General features: G+C 41.8%; 2 protein-coding genes across 3 annotated transcripts; both read left to right on the forward strand.

Annotated features, from left to right (window-relative positions):
* Positions 1 to 2,399: 2,399 nt before the first annotated feature.
* LOC144044733 (uncharacterized) lies at positions 2,400 to 10,522 on the forward strand. Its single transcript, XM_077559319.1, has 4 exons — positions 2,400 to 2,858; positions 5,764 to 6,168; positions 6,304 to 6,945; positions 8,453 to 10,522. The coding sequence occupies exons 1-4, from the start codon at positions 2,603 to 2,605 to the stop codon at positions 8,908 to 8,910; spliced, it is 1,761 nt and encodes a 586-aa protein (XP_077415445.1). The 5' UTR covers positions 2,400 to 2,602; the 3' UTR covers positions 8,911 to 10,522.
* Positions 10,523 to 11,211: 689 nt separating this feature from the next.
* On the forward strand, positions 11,212 to 15,022 carry LOC144043827 (uncharacterized). 2 transcript variants are annotated; one of them, XM_077557827.1, is made up of 4 exons: positions 11,212 to 11,557; positions 13,301 to 13,362; positions 13,682 to 13,772; positions 13,864 to 15,022. In XM_077557827.1, exons 1-4 carry the CDS (start codon positions 11,353 to 11,355, stop codon positions 14,757 to 14,759), a joined length of 1,254 nt encoding a protein of 417 aa, XP_077413953.1. In that variant the 5' UTR covers positions 11,212 to 11,352; the 3' UTR covers positions 14,760 to 15,022. The 2 variants fall into 2 exon arrangements, with proteins under 2 accessions (XP_077413953.1, XP_077413954.1); XM_077557828.1 differs by having other exon boundaries at positions 11,406 to 11,650.
* The last annotated feature ends 2,646 nt before the right edge of the window (positions 15,023 to 17,668 follow it).

A 17,668-nucleotide genomic window follows, 5' to 3' on the forward strand; every position in this document is an offset into this window, starting at 1 on the left:
GACGTCTATAGCCGTCAATGGCAGTGAATGAGTTAAGCTCCTAAACACAGACCATGCTCGTGCCTGTTGAATGAATGAAAATAAATTCCAACCTGTATTTGGTGGGCTGGCGGATGTTTATTTAGAACCCTACCATCTCAGGGGGCGGCCATTTCGTCGCTTGCTGTTGACTGGAAATGACATCACAGTTGCTCGGGATCAAGATAATGACCAATCGCGGTTCACCTGTTTTCTGAAGCTGAGCCATGATTGGTTGCACTTGTTATCTGAGCCCTGAGCAACTGTGATGTCATTTTCAGTCAACAGGCTACAGCAGCAAATGGCAAAATGGCCGCCTCCTGAGATGAATAGATTTTGCTGCTTAACTCACTCACATTCCACAAACACAATATTAATCAGAATACTGTGTTTGGACTAGTGGGGCTACATTGAACATATTGCTGTAAAGAAATGTTTTAGATTGACTTATTCCCCTTTAAAAAAAATATCATTTAGTTATGTCATATTTAAAGTTTAGTTTGACAGTTTTTGGAGAGAAAAAAAACCCACACTTCTACAGTCAAGCCCATAAATATTGGGACATGGACACAATTCTAATCTTTTTTTACCCACACATAAAATATTAGAAATAAAGCAAGATGTGTTTTAACTGCAGATTTTTTTAGCTGGAATTTGAAGGTATTTACTTCCAAGTCAGGTGAACAGTGTAGGAATGACAACAGTTGGTAAATTTGCCACCCAATTTTTTAGGGGCCAAAAGCAATGAGACTAATAAACAATCACATATATTGATGTCTTGTTTGTAAAAACAAGCAAGACAATACTGGAAGCATTTCCACATATGTTATTGTGATTTTTATTCTCCTCACGTTTTTGCAGAAAAACAACACCCACATTATATTTCCGATTTACACCGTTCAAATTTAAATTTCCTTAAAAAATTCACGCCTTCCGGGGTATTTATCGTCTGATTCCACATTACTTACAGTATACGCACAATTTAACGTTGAATATCAACCTTTCGCCATTCATTTTCAATAGGGCTGACATTGGACGTTTTCTAAGTCCCACTTTCCACGGCCACTTCCATACATAACTCATCATCATCACCAGCTGTCTGTTACTGCTCAGTGGGTAGAATGCATTGTCCAGTAACTAGGAGGCTGTGGGTTCAAATCCCACCTCTGACACAGAGGTGGGATTTCATACATTACAAATGCATCAGTGGAAATGATGCTAACTGATTACATGCTAACCAACTTACTATCATAGTTCCACTTTTCCATCTAAATCATTGGACGCTTAGGTGGCCCTATTGACTGAATTTGTTTTTGCATTTTTCAATTGGATATCATAAGTTCCACTTTTTCATCTAAATGAATGGAGGGTACTTTCAGATAACACTTTTCCATATAAATTTGAACTTGCTTCAAAAATTCCCACCTCCCGGGTTCAAGTGTTCTTTTTATTCATACAACTTTCAACTACAATTAATACTTTGTCATTTTCACATAATCCATCCATCCATCCATTTTCTTAGCCGCTTTTCCTCACAAGGGTTGCAGGGGGTGCTGGAGCCTATCCCAGCTGGCTTCGGGCAGTAGGCGGGGTACACCCTGAACTGGTTGCCAGCCAATCGCAGGGCACACAGAGACGAACAACCACTCTCACAATCACACCTAGGGACAATTTTGGAGTGTTCAATTAACCTGCCATGCATGTCTTTGGAATGTGGGAGGAAACCGGAGTACCCGGTGAAAACCCACGCAAGCACGGGGAGAACATGCAAACTCCACCCAGGAAGGCCGAAGCCCGGACTCGATCTCACGTCCTCTGCACTGGGAGGCGGACGTGCTAACCAGTCAGCCACCGTGCTGCCATTTTCACATAATTTATCTTTCAATTTACTTCAAAAGCATTCATCTTAACATTCAGCTATTAGCATTCAGCTTTCAGCATTTCCATGCAATTTCTGTAGAAGTTGCACTTAGTCTAGTTCACATCATTATTGAAATGGATAAAAACAAAAAAATATAAATCAACTTACAACCAACGGGTCTGTCTTAGTTTTTTTAAAGTCTGTAACAGAAAAGATTTGACGTGCATCAATAAAACAATAAATGAGACCACGTACTGTAATGGATGTGCAATTTAAAACTTTATTCTAGTATGAAAAAAACCCCATCTTCCTCAGGTTAAGAGGTTTTACAGTCTACTTTTTTATTGTACAGTAAAGTAAAGTTTCCTATTATTATTATTATTATTATTATTATTGGTGGTAGTAGTAGTAGTAGTAGTAGTACTAGTAGTAGTAGAATAAAACGAGTTCGCGTTGCCGACTACTCGCTGCATGATTTCCGGTCGACGCAGTTATTTTCAGCATCCATGTTACGCCGTTTTCAGCTGCTTTACGGTACTACGTTCACCACGATTTCCGGCCCAAGTTACATTTGTGTTTACACTACAACCAAATAGCTAGTTAGCCAACACAAAACAGGATCACGCAAAATGCCCACGCCGAACTAACTCAACCACCCCACCCAAAGTGTAACCTTCCCCCCAGACCCCAACTATTGTTTCCCTGGCCCCTTTCGCCTTCATCATGTCGAGCGGCGCGGCTCTCCACAGTCAGATCGGCTCCATCATCACCGCCCTGTGCAACGCCGCCGCGGCGCAGATAACCAAAGTGGTGGAGGATGGCGTGGTGGTCCTACGCCTGGAGGTGACCCAGCGGGAACACGAGATTCGGCGGCTGAGGAGCAGCGTGGAGGTGCTGCACGCCGAGCTGAGAGCCGCCCACCGCGCGGCGGACAGCCTGCGGGAAGCGCAGCAGCAACAACAGCAGCCCCAACCCCGAGGTGGTAGGCTTGGACCCGGGTTGGAGTGCACCCCACTCGGCGTGGCTTCGTTTCATGATGCTGTTGTTGTTCTTCGTCTTTCCACACAGACCATTTAACGTTTCACTTGTTTTTTCCCAAATGGTTGTATACGATACGATACGATACGATACGATACGATATACTTTTATTTTCCCCGTGGGGAACTTTTTCCTGGACTCCGTCCAGCTGCAGTTTACAGTGAGAGAAAACAACAGAATAGAAAGAGATGAAATTAAATAAATAAGAAGTGCAGCAATAAGTAGAAGACTTCCCAGAAGTCTTCACAGGAGTATACAGTACATGTGTAGAGAAGTACATTGCATACACACACACATACACACTTATATATATATATATATATATATATATATATATATATATATATATATATACACACACATGGGTATGTACACAACATTGCACCATATATATATATCTTATTGCACTGAGTTAATGACGGTTGTTAAGCAGTTTGATGGATGTGGGCAGGAATGAATATGAATATATTTAGCCAATGGCAGTCAAATGAAGCGTACACACGAGTTTTTGTAAACATGAACCTTTTTGGTAGATGTCAAAGACGGGACAGTCTAAAAACGCTCAATGTAATCCCCCAACAACCACAATGTTAGAAAACTATGACCATTCGCCACCAAAATGTACATGCACATCTGTACTTATGCCCACTAAAACCTCTGAAAATATCAAAACAATCGCAACAGCGTTTTGGATTTTATAGGTATTAAGCTTTTCCCTCCTATGTTAGAAAACTGCAACTAATCGCCACCATAATTTATGTGCACACCTCTACTTATGCCCAGATCACTCTCTAAAAATATCAAAAACAATCACCCCAATATTTTGGATTTTATGGGTGTTACATGTTTTCCTCTTAATCAAAAAGGTTTAACATCGATTTACAGTTAATTGAATGGTACTTTTGTCATGACCTGACGGGGTCTGAATCGCTTTTACTGGCATTAAGCAACTTTGAGGAAGGTGGCAGCTACCATGCCACACAAAGAATTACAAAGGGGGAGTGGACTTCTTTATGGTATGACAGGACAGATTGACTCTCCCGACACTTTAACCCAGGGGTTAAAGCGTCCTAGGACAGATTAATCTCCACTATTAACCCCCCAATATTCTGCAATTAACTCTCTGACTGCCAAAAACGTTAAATAACGTTTAGTAAAATCCTACTGAGGACTGCCAAAGACGTTAAAAGACGTTCACTATGTTTTTTTTTTTTGTTTGTTTTTGGGAAACGGGTGGAGGAAAGCCTTGGCCAGCTATGCTGAAAGTATCAAGCAGATCTAGTTAGTATAATGCCTATTTTGCGGCACTAGATGGCAGCGATGACTCTCTTTGGACAAGATTGGGTAGGCGTCAGTAGAAGACGTGAGTGTTGAGGGGAGAATGGCTGAGAAAGCGAAAATGGCGACCGGTTGCAAGCAGCTCACGCTTGAGCATTTTTTTCAAAGACGAAAAGCATCGACCAATGCTCAAGAGCACATTGATGACGACGATGATGATGATGGTGACTCCGAGGTTGACGCCGAAGTTGGAAGTGTTGACGCGGCGGCTATGATCACGTCGTAAAGCCTCACCGGCTAGCGATGCTAACGCCGGAAAACGCGGAGCACAACCGAGCACTTCTGCTCAGGCGGACGTTCAATCGGACGACGAGTCCAATGCATATTCATCGGAGGAGTGGGTACAGTCTGATCACGGAGAAGACACTGGTTATGGACTACGATGCCACCATGAATGGAGTGGATAAGATGGATCAGAACATCTCTTACCACCCGGTATAGGAACTGAAGGACATGAGGAAGCCAGACGTAACACCACCGTAACGTCACCGTATCATGATCCTGAGAGTAGACTTGATGGCAACATGGCCAAACACACACTGCAGTATATACTTGCTACTCCCCGGAAAAAAAAGCCGGCAAGAAAGTGTAGCGTCTGCACGCGAAGGGGCAATTGCAGAGAAACTAATCTGTTTTGCAAATCCTGCTGCGTCCACTTGCACGCAGGGGAGTGTTACACAAAAAGAAAAACTGTCGTTGAAACATCCACACAATTGTAAATAGTACCACAGTTGCACACATTTGTAAATAGTTTGCCAAATTGTTTTGTCAAATTGTTACACTGTTGAATGTAAATAAACGTATTTTGCTATCAAAAAACACTTTTTCATTGTTGGTGGTAGTGTTTTACAGAAGTAAAGCACTGTTGAGGTGTTTGTGGCATCATTCATGGACAAAAAGAAGTGTACAATTCACTAGAGTGCATGAAATAACATCGTTTCACAAAAAGCTTGTTTTCTCCGTATTTTGTTTCAAAACAGAGCATTTGGGTGAAACTAACCATTTTCTATTGTTGATTACTGAAAAACGGAATAAGGTAGAAACAAACTTTTTTTTCTGATGAAAGATGAGATGAGATACTACCAATCTTTCATTTGGTAGTATGTGTTTCCATAGTCCAAACACAAAATTTTCTGTGGACCTTGAAAGATCAGTCAAAATGCTTAAATCGGCTGGCACACACGGTATCCCTTTTCTGAAAACGTCTGGCAGTCAAAAAGTTAATTTATTATCTACTATATTACATTTTTTCAAAAATATACTTTTTTTCTACACCCTTCTAGACGTTCTACAGAGTGTATTTTTTTTAATTGTATGTTTGGGGCACTGGTTGTGATATGAAAGAGGTCCGAATGCAAACGTTAAAGAAGTAATTGGTTCCTGGAGCCTGAAGGAGTTTTCTTTTTTTTTTTTTGCTGGTTCAAAGAAGCGGCGGCCCATATTTTGGAGCGGTGGCGCACATTTTCAGGATGTTTGTGTGAAAGGGGCTTCTCCTTGTCCGTCCACAGGTGTCGCTGAGGCTAGGAGGCCCGAAAAGCTCCAAAGCGACTTTCTCGACGTGGCGGTGAAGCGCGAACCCGCGGAACAGGCGGTATGCGACCAACCAGGACCACCGACGGAAAGACCGCGTGAAAACCTGACTGATGTTCCGGCGGACAACCGGCAGGCGGGAGCTGCCGGCCGTGGGGCCCACCGCCACTTGTACAGCAGCATGCGACGGCGGATGGTCAACCGGCTGCTGTTCAAGCGGGGTTTCGCCTGCCCCTTCTGCGGGAAATGTTTTGAGCATTCCGGGAACCTGGAGCGGCACAAGAGGATCCACACGGGAGAAAAGCCGTTCCGCTGCGACGTTTGCGGGAGACGCTTCAACCAGAAATGCAGCCTCAAGGAACACACCAAGATCCACCAGAGATGTAAGTCACAAGCAGTGATGCCACAGTTACCTTGAAAAGTAACTTAGTTACTTTACTAATTACTTCTCATTTACTTGTCAATTCTTTTGCCTTGAGTTCTCCTTTAAGTCTCAAGTCAGCGACCTGTCCTTCCAGGTCTTCAGTCGGTACCAGCCGACATCCAACACCCCCCAGCGGAGCACCCGAGCACCGACACCCGTGTTCCAGCAGAGGGCAACATCACGGCAGCAACTGAGCGTTTTTCCGCCAACCGTCCCGAACTATCCCGCACGCCGACGGTCAAGTCTGAGCCCGTCGAGGAGAGCGTGACGCAGCCCGAAAGGGAAGCAGCGGACAAGCAGGAGTCGCCCAGTTTACGTGACGGGACAAACGATCGGTCGCCGCAGAACGGCGCGGCGGTCCCGGCGGGAGCTCAGCTTATCCCGCCTCACGCCGAAGCCTCTTGCAGCACCTTCGCCTTCCCCGGAAAGCATTACGGAGAAAACAACAACATGATGTCATTGCAGTTGGCGTACCCCCGCGCCGCCGTCGGCCCCCGGGGGCCGCTGTGGGAGCCGTGCGGCCGCCCCCGAAACGGCACCGGCTCCTTTTATCAGGGCTCCCGGCCCAAGAAATGCTTCTTCTGCTCATACTGCGGGAAGATGTTTGTGCGCGCCGGCCACCTGGAGCGACACTTGCGCATCCACACGGGCGAGAAGCCCTACGGGTGCCACATCTGCGGACGATGCTTCAACCAGAAGTCCAGCCTCAAGTGCCACATGAAGACGCACAGGAACGGTACGACTCATCACAAGCAGATACCTTGCACAATAGAAATAAACAAGAGTGGCTAAAATCAGGAAACTCCAAAACTACACATAAGCCACAGTCAAAAGCCGGCTAACCAATTATTCAGATGGCCAATTTAAGTGGCATATATTGTAGCTTTTCAAATCAGTAAAAAATCTAAAGAAATTTTTTTTTTTGTGCTGATTATTATTATTATTATTTTTTTACATTAACACATTACAACATAGGACAAATATAATGACATTCAAACAAACATTTTAAATAGGGATGGGCAAGTACGGATACCAGGTATCGGCATCGGGCTGATACCAGGCCTTATTTAAAAGTATCATACTTGTGACCAATACCAATATCACCCTCTTGTGGCCGTTTTATCATCATGTACTAGAAATGAAAATAATAGAAAATTGCCATTAACTGTTATGTCATGCAATTTTAAGGAATAATGCTGAATTATATATATATATATATATATATATATAGGTGTTAATTTAAAATTATCTGTCATTGTTTAATTTTTTTTGGGGGGGGGATTCATGTATCAAAAATACTAGTGCAGGGGTGGCCAAGTTCGGTCCTCGAGAACCACTATCCAGCCTGTTTTCCATGTTTCTCCCCACTAACACACCTGATTCATGATCAGGATCGTTATCATTCTGCAAAGCTTGCTGATGAGCTGATCATTAGATTCAGCTGCGCTGAAGGAGGGAGACATGGAAAACAGGCTGGATAGTGGCTCTCGAGGACCGAACTTGGCCACCCCTGTACTAGTGGTATCGGTGACTACTCAAGAGTTAAATACTCATACTGGTATTGGTCTAGAAAAAAAGTCTGATCAAACATTTCTTAATTTTAGGAAATTATAAAGTATTATTATAAAAATATTAGGAATGGGCGAGCACCGATACCAGGTATCTGTATCGGTGCCAATACGAGCCTTATTTTAAGGTATCGGTACGAGTCGTGACACTCTAGTGGCCGTTTTACAATCAGGAACTAGAAATGAGAAATTAAAGGAATAGAAGTGCCATTAATTTCATTACTATATTGGGATTTATAGGTCTTTAAAATGAAATGTCATGTTTTTGGGGGGGAATTTTATGTACAGATGGTATCATAACTGGTATTGGTGACTATCAAGAGTTGAGTATTGGTATCAGTCTAAAAAAAAGTGGTATGAACATTTGTTTGACCAAAAATTTTATTTTATTTATTATAATTATTTTCTTCATTAATCGGCCAATTAATCCGTTATCACAATTTTATTCTCCCAAATATCAAATTCCGCATCAGTCTTAACAAAATGTAGTGTATATCTGTCGGGCCCTAAAAAGTCCACATCACATGCAAGCACACAAAAAAATCATGTCATGACAAATGTGATCACCTTTTGTCAGTTATTCTTGACAAACTGCTACTTTGCAGAATAGAAATAATCCACAAAAAGAGAAAAAAATGGTTCATTTAATTGTGTTGCATTTCTTCTTGTTTCCAGACAAGACCGAGGAAGCACAGGGGCCACATCCCCTCATGTGCCCCATGCCAGACACTCACCCGCAGGAACCGGCGACCGATCCCCCGCTCAGACCGGCGACTTTGGCCGACCCGCTGAGCGGTCGCCCATACGCGGAGGTGGGCGAGAGCGACGCCTATTTAGACACCAGCGAGTGGCGAGATTACGCCGCCAACGGTGAGCTGGATATGCTGGATCCGTTCTCACAGGCGGGGATGGCGACGCACGAGGACGGGACCATCCTGGACTTCGGTCAGCTGCCGTCCTCGGACTCGTCTCAGAACTGCTACATCTGTTCGTCCTGTGGGCAGAGTTTCGATTCGTTCGTTCTTTTTGAGAGGCACCAGTGCAAAAGGGAAGCGATGTTCAAGTGCGACGTCTGCGGTCGGGGCTTCGACCACGCCGACAAACTGCAGCTGCACATGACAGTCCACCAGTAGAATCAACGTTTTCCAACTTTTTGTGCGTCTTTGAGCTCATTTCTTTCAATTTTGCCCGTGAAAATCGTTGCGTGACTGGCGCTGCACTTTCAATCGCTTCATTGAACAAACACTTAACTCATTCACTCGCAGCCATTTTCACTGAAGCAACCCCCTTTGCTCACGATCTTTTTTCATTTTGCAGCAATTAGCATTAGAATGTAGCTAAGTTTCATCATTATTCACAAATCTGTTTAAAACTGTGGGTAAATTAGCTTTTTTCAACATGGCCCTAGTTGATCTCTCTGCTGCCAACTGCTGGCCCGTTTTTGTAATTACTACCATTTATTCAACCTTTCTCTGCAGTTCAGAGGCTGCATCAAAGCCTTCTGTATGCTCTAGCATTGAAAAAACATGTTTTTAAAAACGTAAAAATACGTCTTAACACTTAAAACATTTAAAATAGAACATATCTATACGTTTTTGGGAGCAAATGAGCTGCCGATCGCTACAACTCACATCCCGTCACTCAACACTTGTTGACGCTCACGTCACTCACCAGGCCTACAACTCGCATCCCGTCACTCAACACTTGTTGACGCCCACGTCACTCACCAGGCCTGCACCTCTCATGTACCGTATCTCACAAAAGTGATTACAGATATTTAATTCTTTCCATTGGACAACACTGAAGAAATGACACTGACACAAAAAGTTGTCAGTGTACAGCTCGTATAAAATGCCAATTTAAAATGACTCAACATACAGACATCACCACCTATACCTCTGTTTTCAATGATTTCCGGGGGCTGCCATTTTGGCCTTATACCGCCCTTTGCTGTCGACTGAAATTGAAATCAGTCGCCTAAACCCAGAAAAAGTGTGTTGTGAGCGAGCCCTAGTGCGCTTTTGATGTTATTCAAATGGTAGCCTTGCACAATAGAAAACAACAGAATGAGTCGAAAAAAATCCACTTAAAATTGACTCGAATGCAGTTAAAACCAACAAGGACAAAACTTCGGTCGGAAATTACTTTCACGCTACCTTCGAGCTACCTCAAGAATTTAGCGTTCAACATATATATACATTATATTGTGTGCACTTTTTACATGTTGAATTATGTGTCCCTACGAGAAACGTCACAAGGTTTAAAGCAATTCAAATGGTGGCCTTTCTGCGGTCATTCGTGCAAAATGTTATAGAGAAGTGGTTGTATTTCATTTAATTGTGTGTAATTGAGCCAGAATTTGTTTTTTTTTAAGCAAATAGTTTGAGGAAAAGTATTAAACGTGATTGTAATGACTTTTTCTTAGCTCTTAATGGTGTTAAAAAACATGTAAATATGTTATTGTTGTGTTGTTTAATTCATGTTTGTTTGAAGAGTTCAAGACCAAAGCTGTTTGTGTTTTTACAGTTTTCTTAAAAATGAGTTTGAATGACCATTAAGTTGGTTAGGGAACGCTAATGTTGACGCTTCCATACAAATGACTGCCGTTTCATACGAGAACCACAAGCTGGAGTTTTGATTACGTTTTGTTTTATTGATGTCACATTGTATTACCTTTAACTGTGTGCTCATGAGATTTTGTTTGTTTGTTTATGTACATGATTAAAAGCAAATTGGATTGGTCAAGTGTGTCATTGTGTGGTCTGAACAGTCAAACAAAAATTATGATTTAAAAAAAAGAAGTTAAACTGCCATTATAATCAGCAGCTATGAATATATATGATTTAAGTTTATTCTGGATTTTGCTGATACACATTTACAATAATAAAATGCTTCATCACCTATATTTTAAGTAGTTAACATTTTAATTGATTATTTACCAATTTAGTGAAAATGAGTGGATGTGAGTAGCCTATTAAGTTTGAAAGTTGATTTGTGAACTGCTTACTTTTCTACTTTCTACTTCTACTTAGTAAAGTCAATCCAGTGCACTGGGTGATATTAAAAATGAATCAAAAGATTGATGTTTCTACGGTATTTTAAAAATAATAAATTAAATGTGAGCAACTATTTTCTGTACTGCTTGTCCTCAACTTTATTTTTTTCTTCCTATGTATTAAATAATGCACTTTGGTATGGTAGGCATTTTAAATACGCTTATGATCATTTTCCCCATCCATCCATCCATTCATCTTTTACTCTTTAATATTTATTGTTATGTGTGGTCAAATTCGTCACTACGTCAACATAAAACCATAAACTATTTCTTCTTTTTAAACGTCAACTCCTGTTTACGTAACACACAAGGAAAAACGTCATTACGTTTTTATAAACGTCATGGGCGTTTAGTGGCTTGGTTACGCTAAGCCCCTCCCCCTTGCGGAAGTGAACGTGTTATTCGGGATGGAACATTTTCCACAGCATCCTCGTGCCATTTAAACAACGTCTAGCTTTAAAAGCACACATTTATTGTCTTTTTTTTCTCATGTGAGTGTGCTTGTAGCGTGTAAGGAAACATGGCGTGCGTCGCTTTTCAAACGCAGCTTTCGTCCATCATGGAGGTTTTGGTGAAGGCGGCGGTGGCCGAAATCAGCAAGCTGGTCGATGACAATAGTGCCTTCCTGCACTTGGAAATCTCGCGGAAGCAGAGCGAGAACGAGATGTTGAAGAGGAAGCTGCTCGCCGTGGAGAATAAAAACGCGCAGATGCAGCGAGTTTTCGGTAAGGAGCACCAGAATGAGGACGACGACTCCTTGATGTGAACGAAATTGTATTCACGGAAGCACTACAAGAATACCACAAGACACGGTTAAGGTATCAAATGGGGTTTTCAAGATGGGGTTAGGGTTTCAAGTCAGGTTTACGTTTTCAAATTAGGGGTTTCGAGATTGGGTTGCTGTATAAACAAAACAAGGCATTAAAGACAGGGCTGTAAAGCAAGGGTTTGGGTTTTAAATGAGGGTTTTGAGTAGTGATGGGAGGATGATACCTCAAGGAGTGTATTGACACATTACACAAACTGTATTGACACTGTGTTGGTCACTCAATAGTGACCTCTGCTGTAGATCTAAAATCATTGCAGATAAACAAAATGAAAATAAGATGGCAAAACGTGCATGCTGTAAACCTTAATATTAGCTTATGAATTTATATTTATAAAATAAATTTTATTTATTCACTTGCTAGTCTTTTACTTAAAATATGATCCCATCTTTGTATAATTTCAGTTGGTCCATTTGCTTGCTGAGTTAAGTTGTTTATTAGATGCTCATATGAGTTGGCTTGTAAAATATAGCAAATTTGTATGTCATAAAATAATATTAATATAATAAATAAAATAAATAATAAAAGTTCAAATGTTTAACTTCTTTATGGGATTTTGTTAAAAGTTTTAAACCATATGTAATAACACACTAAAAACTGATTCTGTCATACATTTTTATTGAAAAACAAAAGTTTTTGAAGTGTGATTGCTCCAAGGCGATTTCTCCTCCTGGACACCAGTTCCCCTGCCTTAGAGAACACTCGTTCACAGGGAACAGAGGAAGCTGGCGTGCATAAATATTTAAGTGCCAGTTGATAAAGGTGTGGATACTTTCTTTGATCAAAATGATTCCAGACTTGTGAAAATTTTCTAGAACGATCCACGAGTGGAAGCAAACAAAAATCCAACAGGCACAGGTACAGGTAAATTTACAGCAACAGCAAACAGTTAAACTCCATCCAACAAACACGCAACATGTTGATACAGTTTGTCTACCTATAAATACAATTTGGCGCGGCACATCCAAACGACACACTTCCTGTTTCGGTCACGTGATTTTTTATTAAAGCGATACACGCGCCGATACGGGGTTTCACACTTGCGCACTCGGCACAGTGCTGGCGCACCAGTGTTGTTCGTACCATCACTAGTTTTGAGCCTTATTTAATAATAATAAAAAAGATTCAAGAGTAGTTTAGGTTTTCCAAACAAGGGTTGGTTTTATCAATTATGCAGGGTTGGGGTTCAGAGTAAGGTTTTAAGCCTGGTTTATGCGTGGTTTCAAATTAGGCTTTTAAACCTGGATTGTGGTTTCAAAATAGGGTTTGAAGTCTAGGTTTGCGTTTTTAATTGAGATTTGGGTTAACGTTTCAAGCAAAAATCTTGAGCCAGGGTAATGATTTCAAGTTACAGTGTCAAAGTAGGGTTTTCAGACCCAAGTTTTGGAATCCAAACTTTGGATAGGGTTTTAAAGTCTCTCTAATTAACTCTTTTACTGCCAAAGACGTTAAATGACGTTCTTTGAAAACCTACGGAGGGCCACCAAGAACTACGACTGTGTAGTAATTCAGGTCGTAGCACTGTATAAGTTAACATGCCAGACAACATATGAAGCCTGCTACTTCTAAGGCAGCATATTAGCATTTACAAAAAAAATGTTTACCATAACATGCCAAATAAATTGCTTTTCTTGTGTCCAGAAAATTTGGTAGACAGAGGACATGACGGAGGAAGCGCTGCCCATCCTACAAGAGAAATGAAAGTGAGTTACACAAAACCCTTTCACACTGTCTTGTTAATTCACACTAGTGTCAACATAGCAGAATGGCATCTATGCTGGAGTTAGCACAGTGGCTGAATCTCTCCGTCTGTGGAGCGTGTGTAACTGCTCATCCCTCCCCTCTCTACTCATCTGAGAAAGGGCCCCTCCTCTTCTCCTCTCAAAGCAACCCCCGTGTAGTTCCCCTTTGAACAAAAAAGAGCACGTGAGACACGCGGTGCGACATGGTGTTTTGTGTTTGGTGTCAACCTAGAGTTAGGGTTTTGAAGTTCACTGTAATGGTCCATCTTGTCCTGTTAAGTGTCCTGAGGTGGAAGACGCCAACGCTTCGTTCACCATCAAAGAAGAGGGTCCGGATGAGGTTCTCTGGATCAGCAATCCCGTCGGCCCTGGTCAGTACGGAACACACTTTTGGATGTGAGACTCGAGCTAAATGCTAACATGCTAAATGCTAACTTTTTTTTTCCCCCCTGTACTGGGCAGTGGCAGGTTCATCTTTGCAGTACGCGAACGTATCCGAGAGGTTCGAGGACGACCGGCAGAAGATTGCGTCAGACTTTGGCGACTCGTTCTCGTCAGGCGAGCACGGCAGTGAGGTAAGCGGCCTCCACATGCTTGTCAAGACGGAGAAAGAGGAGACGACGTCGGGTGGTTTTGGTCGGGGCGGTTGCCAGCTGGGCGCCGTCAAGCAGAACCAACTGACCGACTTGTCTCTGGACGAGCGGGACCACCAGCTGTGGTCGTCCATCATCGACGGCGACGACATCGACTCTGCTTTCCCGGACTTTTCCAGTGTTGTGGATGAGTACTCGGACGCCTTCCCGGAGCAGCCGCGCAAATCGGTGGCGTCCTGTAACGGCGTTTTTGACGGCGAGTACCTCAAAGACCCGCACTCGGACGCCTTTCCACCAAGACCGCAGTCGGACCCGCGCAAGGAGCAGGTCTACCCGCAGAGGCGCCCCCAAGTCGGCGAACCGTCGGACGTGCCGGCAGCGACCGCCTCGCAGGTCACTTTCGTTGCTACCCACCGTCCCTTCCCGCGGGGCTTCACCTGCGCGCAGTGCGGCAAGACCTTCTCGCGCCTGCACCAGTTCAAGCTGCACCAGCAGAGCCACAAGCGCAAGCGGGCCTTCTGGTGCGCCGTGTGCGGGAAAGGCTTCCAGTGCTCGTCGCACCTCAGCATCCACCACCGCACTCACACCGGCGAGAAGCCGTACGGCTGCCTGCAGTGCGGAAAGCGCTTCACGCAGCAGAGCAGCCTGCGCGTGCACCAGCGCACGCACAGCGGCGAGCGGCCGTACAACTGCGCCGATTGCGGCAAGACCTTCATCCTCATGCACCACCTCAAACGACACCGCGTCATCCACACGTACGGCTAACGCACTTCGCCGGCTTGGTGCTACATTGTACAGTTTTGTTTTTGACTATGCAAGAAGAAGTAATGCTGTTTTAAATCCCTCAAATTGAATTTGACTGCCTTTCCTGTAAGCGTACAGTTGTGACAGGAACGTAAATGACTCATCAGTCTGCTGTTGCCGGAAGCTCAACTTTACAGGAAGCCGCATGACTCAAGTTTTGACTTGTTCATGGGGAATTTCCTCTGTGACGTCTCCTTTGATTAAATTATTCTTGTTCAAAAGATCACGTTGGTGTGTTGTCGTGGCAACATGGTGCTTTGCTGGCATTTAGGGTATGCCTCATCATTAGAAAATACTTTTAGAGTAGTGATAAAAGTATTACTATTTACAAGGTTCAATCAGGGATTAGGGTTTCAAATAGGAATGGGTGAGTACCAGGCCAATACCAATCTTATTTTTATTATTTATTTTATTTATTTTGACTTCCAAGTCCTCCTCAGCAATAGGTAGCGCTATACTGTGGCCTTTCGACACATCGGCAGTAAGGTTTTGTTCACAATGTTTTGTCATCGTGTTAAATGAAATTTCATTTATCAAAAGTACTACAGGTATTGGTACTCAGTATCAGTGAGTCCTCAAAGAGTGAATACTCCTATCAGTCTGGGGGGGGGGAAGTGGTGAACAACAACAAAAAAGCATCACAAAGGCTCTATTTCACAAATGCAGTAACTTGACGGTACACAGTTTTCTGAAACATTCAGTGTGTTCTAGAAGTTGCCACCAGATGGCAGTCTAATGTTTGACTGCCGCAGCTTCAACAGGTAGTAGACATACAACATGCAAACTCCACACAGGAAGGTAGGAGCCCACATTCAAACCCAGAATATCTGAACCATGAGGCAGTTTTGTAACCTCTAGTGCATCCTGATTCATTTTTTCCCCATCAAAATTCGACACATAACATCCCATAATAACGAAAAAACGTTTTCGTTATTGGCTACTGTGTGGAACTCTAAGAAGAACATATGGTTAAGCGTTGTGAATAATTTACAGTTGCACTGCATGTAGCAAACAAATATAACGTTTATATACTGTACGTTTACGTGTAGTGCATAGTTGTATATGTGTGCCCTATAGTTAGTGTAAATGTGGATGCGGTGTAGTTGGTGTTGCCTTCACTGACAGTCTGGCACTTTTATGCTGGCGTGGCTGCTCAACAGTCAACACAGTCCGCTTCAATTACTTCCTCTTGCTAACAAGGCCTGTCTGTCTGCATATTTTCTCTGCATACTTGGGTGCGCACGTGTGAGAAAACCCCTAAATTAATGCAAGCCAGCATTCTTGGATTGATGGAAAATCCTGTTTTCAAAAATAAATCCAAAATTAGTTTTCAGGTTTTTATATATTTTTTAAATTAGAAAGAAAGGGTAAGGCAATAAAAACTTTTTTTTTGGTTTGTTTTCATTTTCTTAAAAATAATCCATATACCATAATCTGCATTTCGCATAGAAAACGGATGGAAATTATGATCTATAAAAAGAAGAAAGGATAAAAAAATTTTTTAAATAACACCCTATCTTTAAAACTGATCAGTTTAAACAAAATTATAATACATGATTTAAAATATATAGTATAAGAACTTTAAAAAAAAATCATCCATGTCACTCAAGTTTTTAAGTATGTTTTTGAATGCATTGAAGACTTTTCTTTAAAATGTTCAGTGTAACATGCAAAATTAACAGGTGGGTCTCAATATATAAATGACTATTCCTGGCATCAGGCCAACATCTCCCAAATTTCCACCTTTCAAGAGATCCCAAAAACCTCATGTTTGTTCAACCATTAACATTGCATCATTTTTAATTATTTACTCAATAATTCGTAAGAATTAGACCCACACCAATTGTATCTTAAAAAAAAAAAAGAGCACAATTTTGACTTGTAAGGTTTTGGCCTGACACCAGCTGTACAGTATATAAAATGAGATGTAGTAAAAAAAAACTGAAAAATGTTCTTTTGTGGCCACCAGGCAAACGTTGAGCTCATAAAACTTGTCACGACCTTGTACGGGCAGCCACTGTTTCGCCTGATGTCACGGAAAAACAGTTTTCCCATCTGGTTGGACGAGGAAGGGGGAAGGAGCTGTTTGGGTTGGGGAAAAAAAGAGGGAAAACAGGCCAATGGGAGATAAGATGAAGGACGAGCCTTCTGGAAATAGCGTCTAGTATCCTAAAGCTAAAAGAGGAGTTCAACCCAATTTTTTTCTTTACAGTATGTTGTAAGCACCCAAAGTCATCTAAACACGGCCTTCTGATTAATATTACATTTGTGCAATATGAATTTAGCAGCAAAATCAACCCGCTCACCTGTTTTTTTTTTTTTTTGTCACATGACATTCACAAGCTGTGCCACGATTGGTCGTTACCCGAGCCCTGAGAAACTGTGATGTCATTTTCAGTCAACATTAACTCATTCACTGCCATAGACGGCTATAGATGTCAAAAATTCATTTGAACTATTTCTATTAGTTTACATTTTTTTTCCACTTTTGTTAACAAGAGCATAAAAACCTAGATTTTTTTTTATTGTACATTTAGAACTGATATAACATTTGTGATTAATCGTGAGTTAACTATTAGTCATGCGATTAATTACGATTAGAATTTTAAACGCCTGATATTTCTTTTAATTAACTAACTGCCATTGATGGCTATAAACGTCAAAAATTCATTTAAACTATTTCTATTAGTTTAAAATTTTCTTCCACTTTTGTTTAGAGTATCAAAAACAAAAAATTATTGTACATTTAGAACAGATATAAAAATTGTGATTAATTGGGAGTTAACTATTAAAGTCATGCGATTAATTACGATTAAAATTTTAAACGCCTGATACCCCAAATTAAAAAAAAAAATCTTTTTAATTCATTC

This window comes from Vanacampus margaritifer, chromosome 2 (assembly GCF_051991255.1).
Source record: "Vanacampus margaritifer isolate UIUO_Vmar chromosome 2, RoL_Vmar_1.0, whole genome shotgun sequence".
Taxonomy (NCBI): domain Eukaryota; kingdom Metazoa; phylum Chordata; class Actinopteri; order Syngnathiformes; family Syngnathidae; genus Vanacampus; species Vanacampus margaritifer.

Excerpts from the sequence above, each read along its gene's own strand:
- LOC144043827 (XM_077557827.1), top strand. The coding sequence starts at position 11,353 with ATGGCGTGCGTCGCTTTTCAAACGCAGCTTTCGTCCATCATGGAGGTT. Across the intron at positions 11,558-13,300 it reads GCAGATGCAGCGAGTTTTCG|AAAATTTGGTAGACAGAGGA; the intron begins GTAAGGAGCACC and ends TCTTGTGTCCAG. Across the intron at positions 13,363-13,681 it reads ATCCTACAAGAGAAATGAAA|TGTCCTGAGGTGGAAGACGC; the intron begins GTGAGTTACACA and ends TGTCCTGTTAAG.
- LOC144044733 (XM_077559319.1), top strand. The coding sequence starts at position 2,603 with ATGTCGAGCGGCGCGGCTCTCCACAGTCAGATCGGCTCCATCATCACC. Across the intron at positions 2,859-5,763 it reads ACAGCAGCCCCAACCCCGAG|GTGTCGCTGAGGCTAGGAGG; the intron begins GTGGTAGGCTTG and ends GTCCGTCCACAG. Across the intron at positions 6,946-8,452 it reads CATGAAGACGCACAGGAACG|ACAAGACCGAGGAAGCACAG; the intron begins GTACGACTCATC and ends TCTTGTTTCCAG.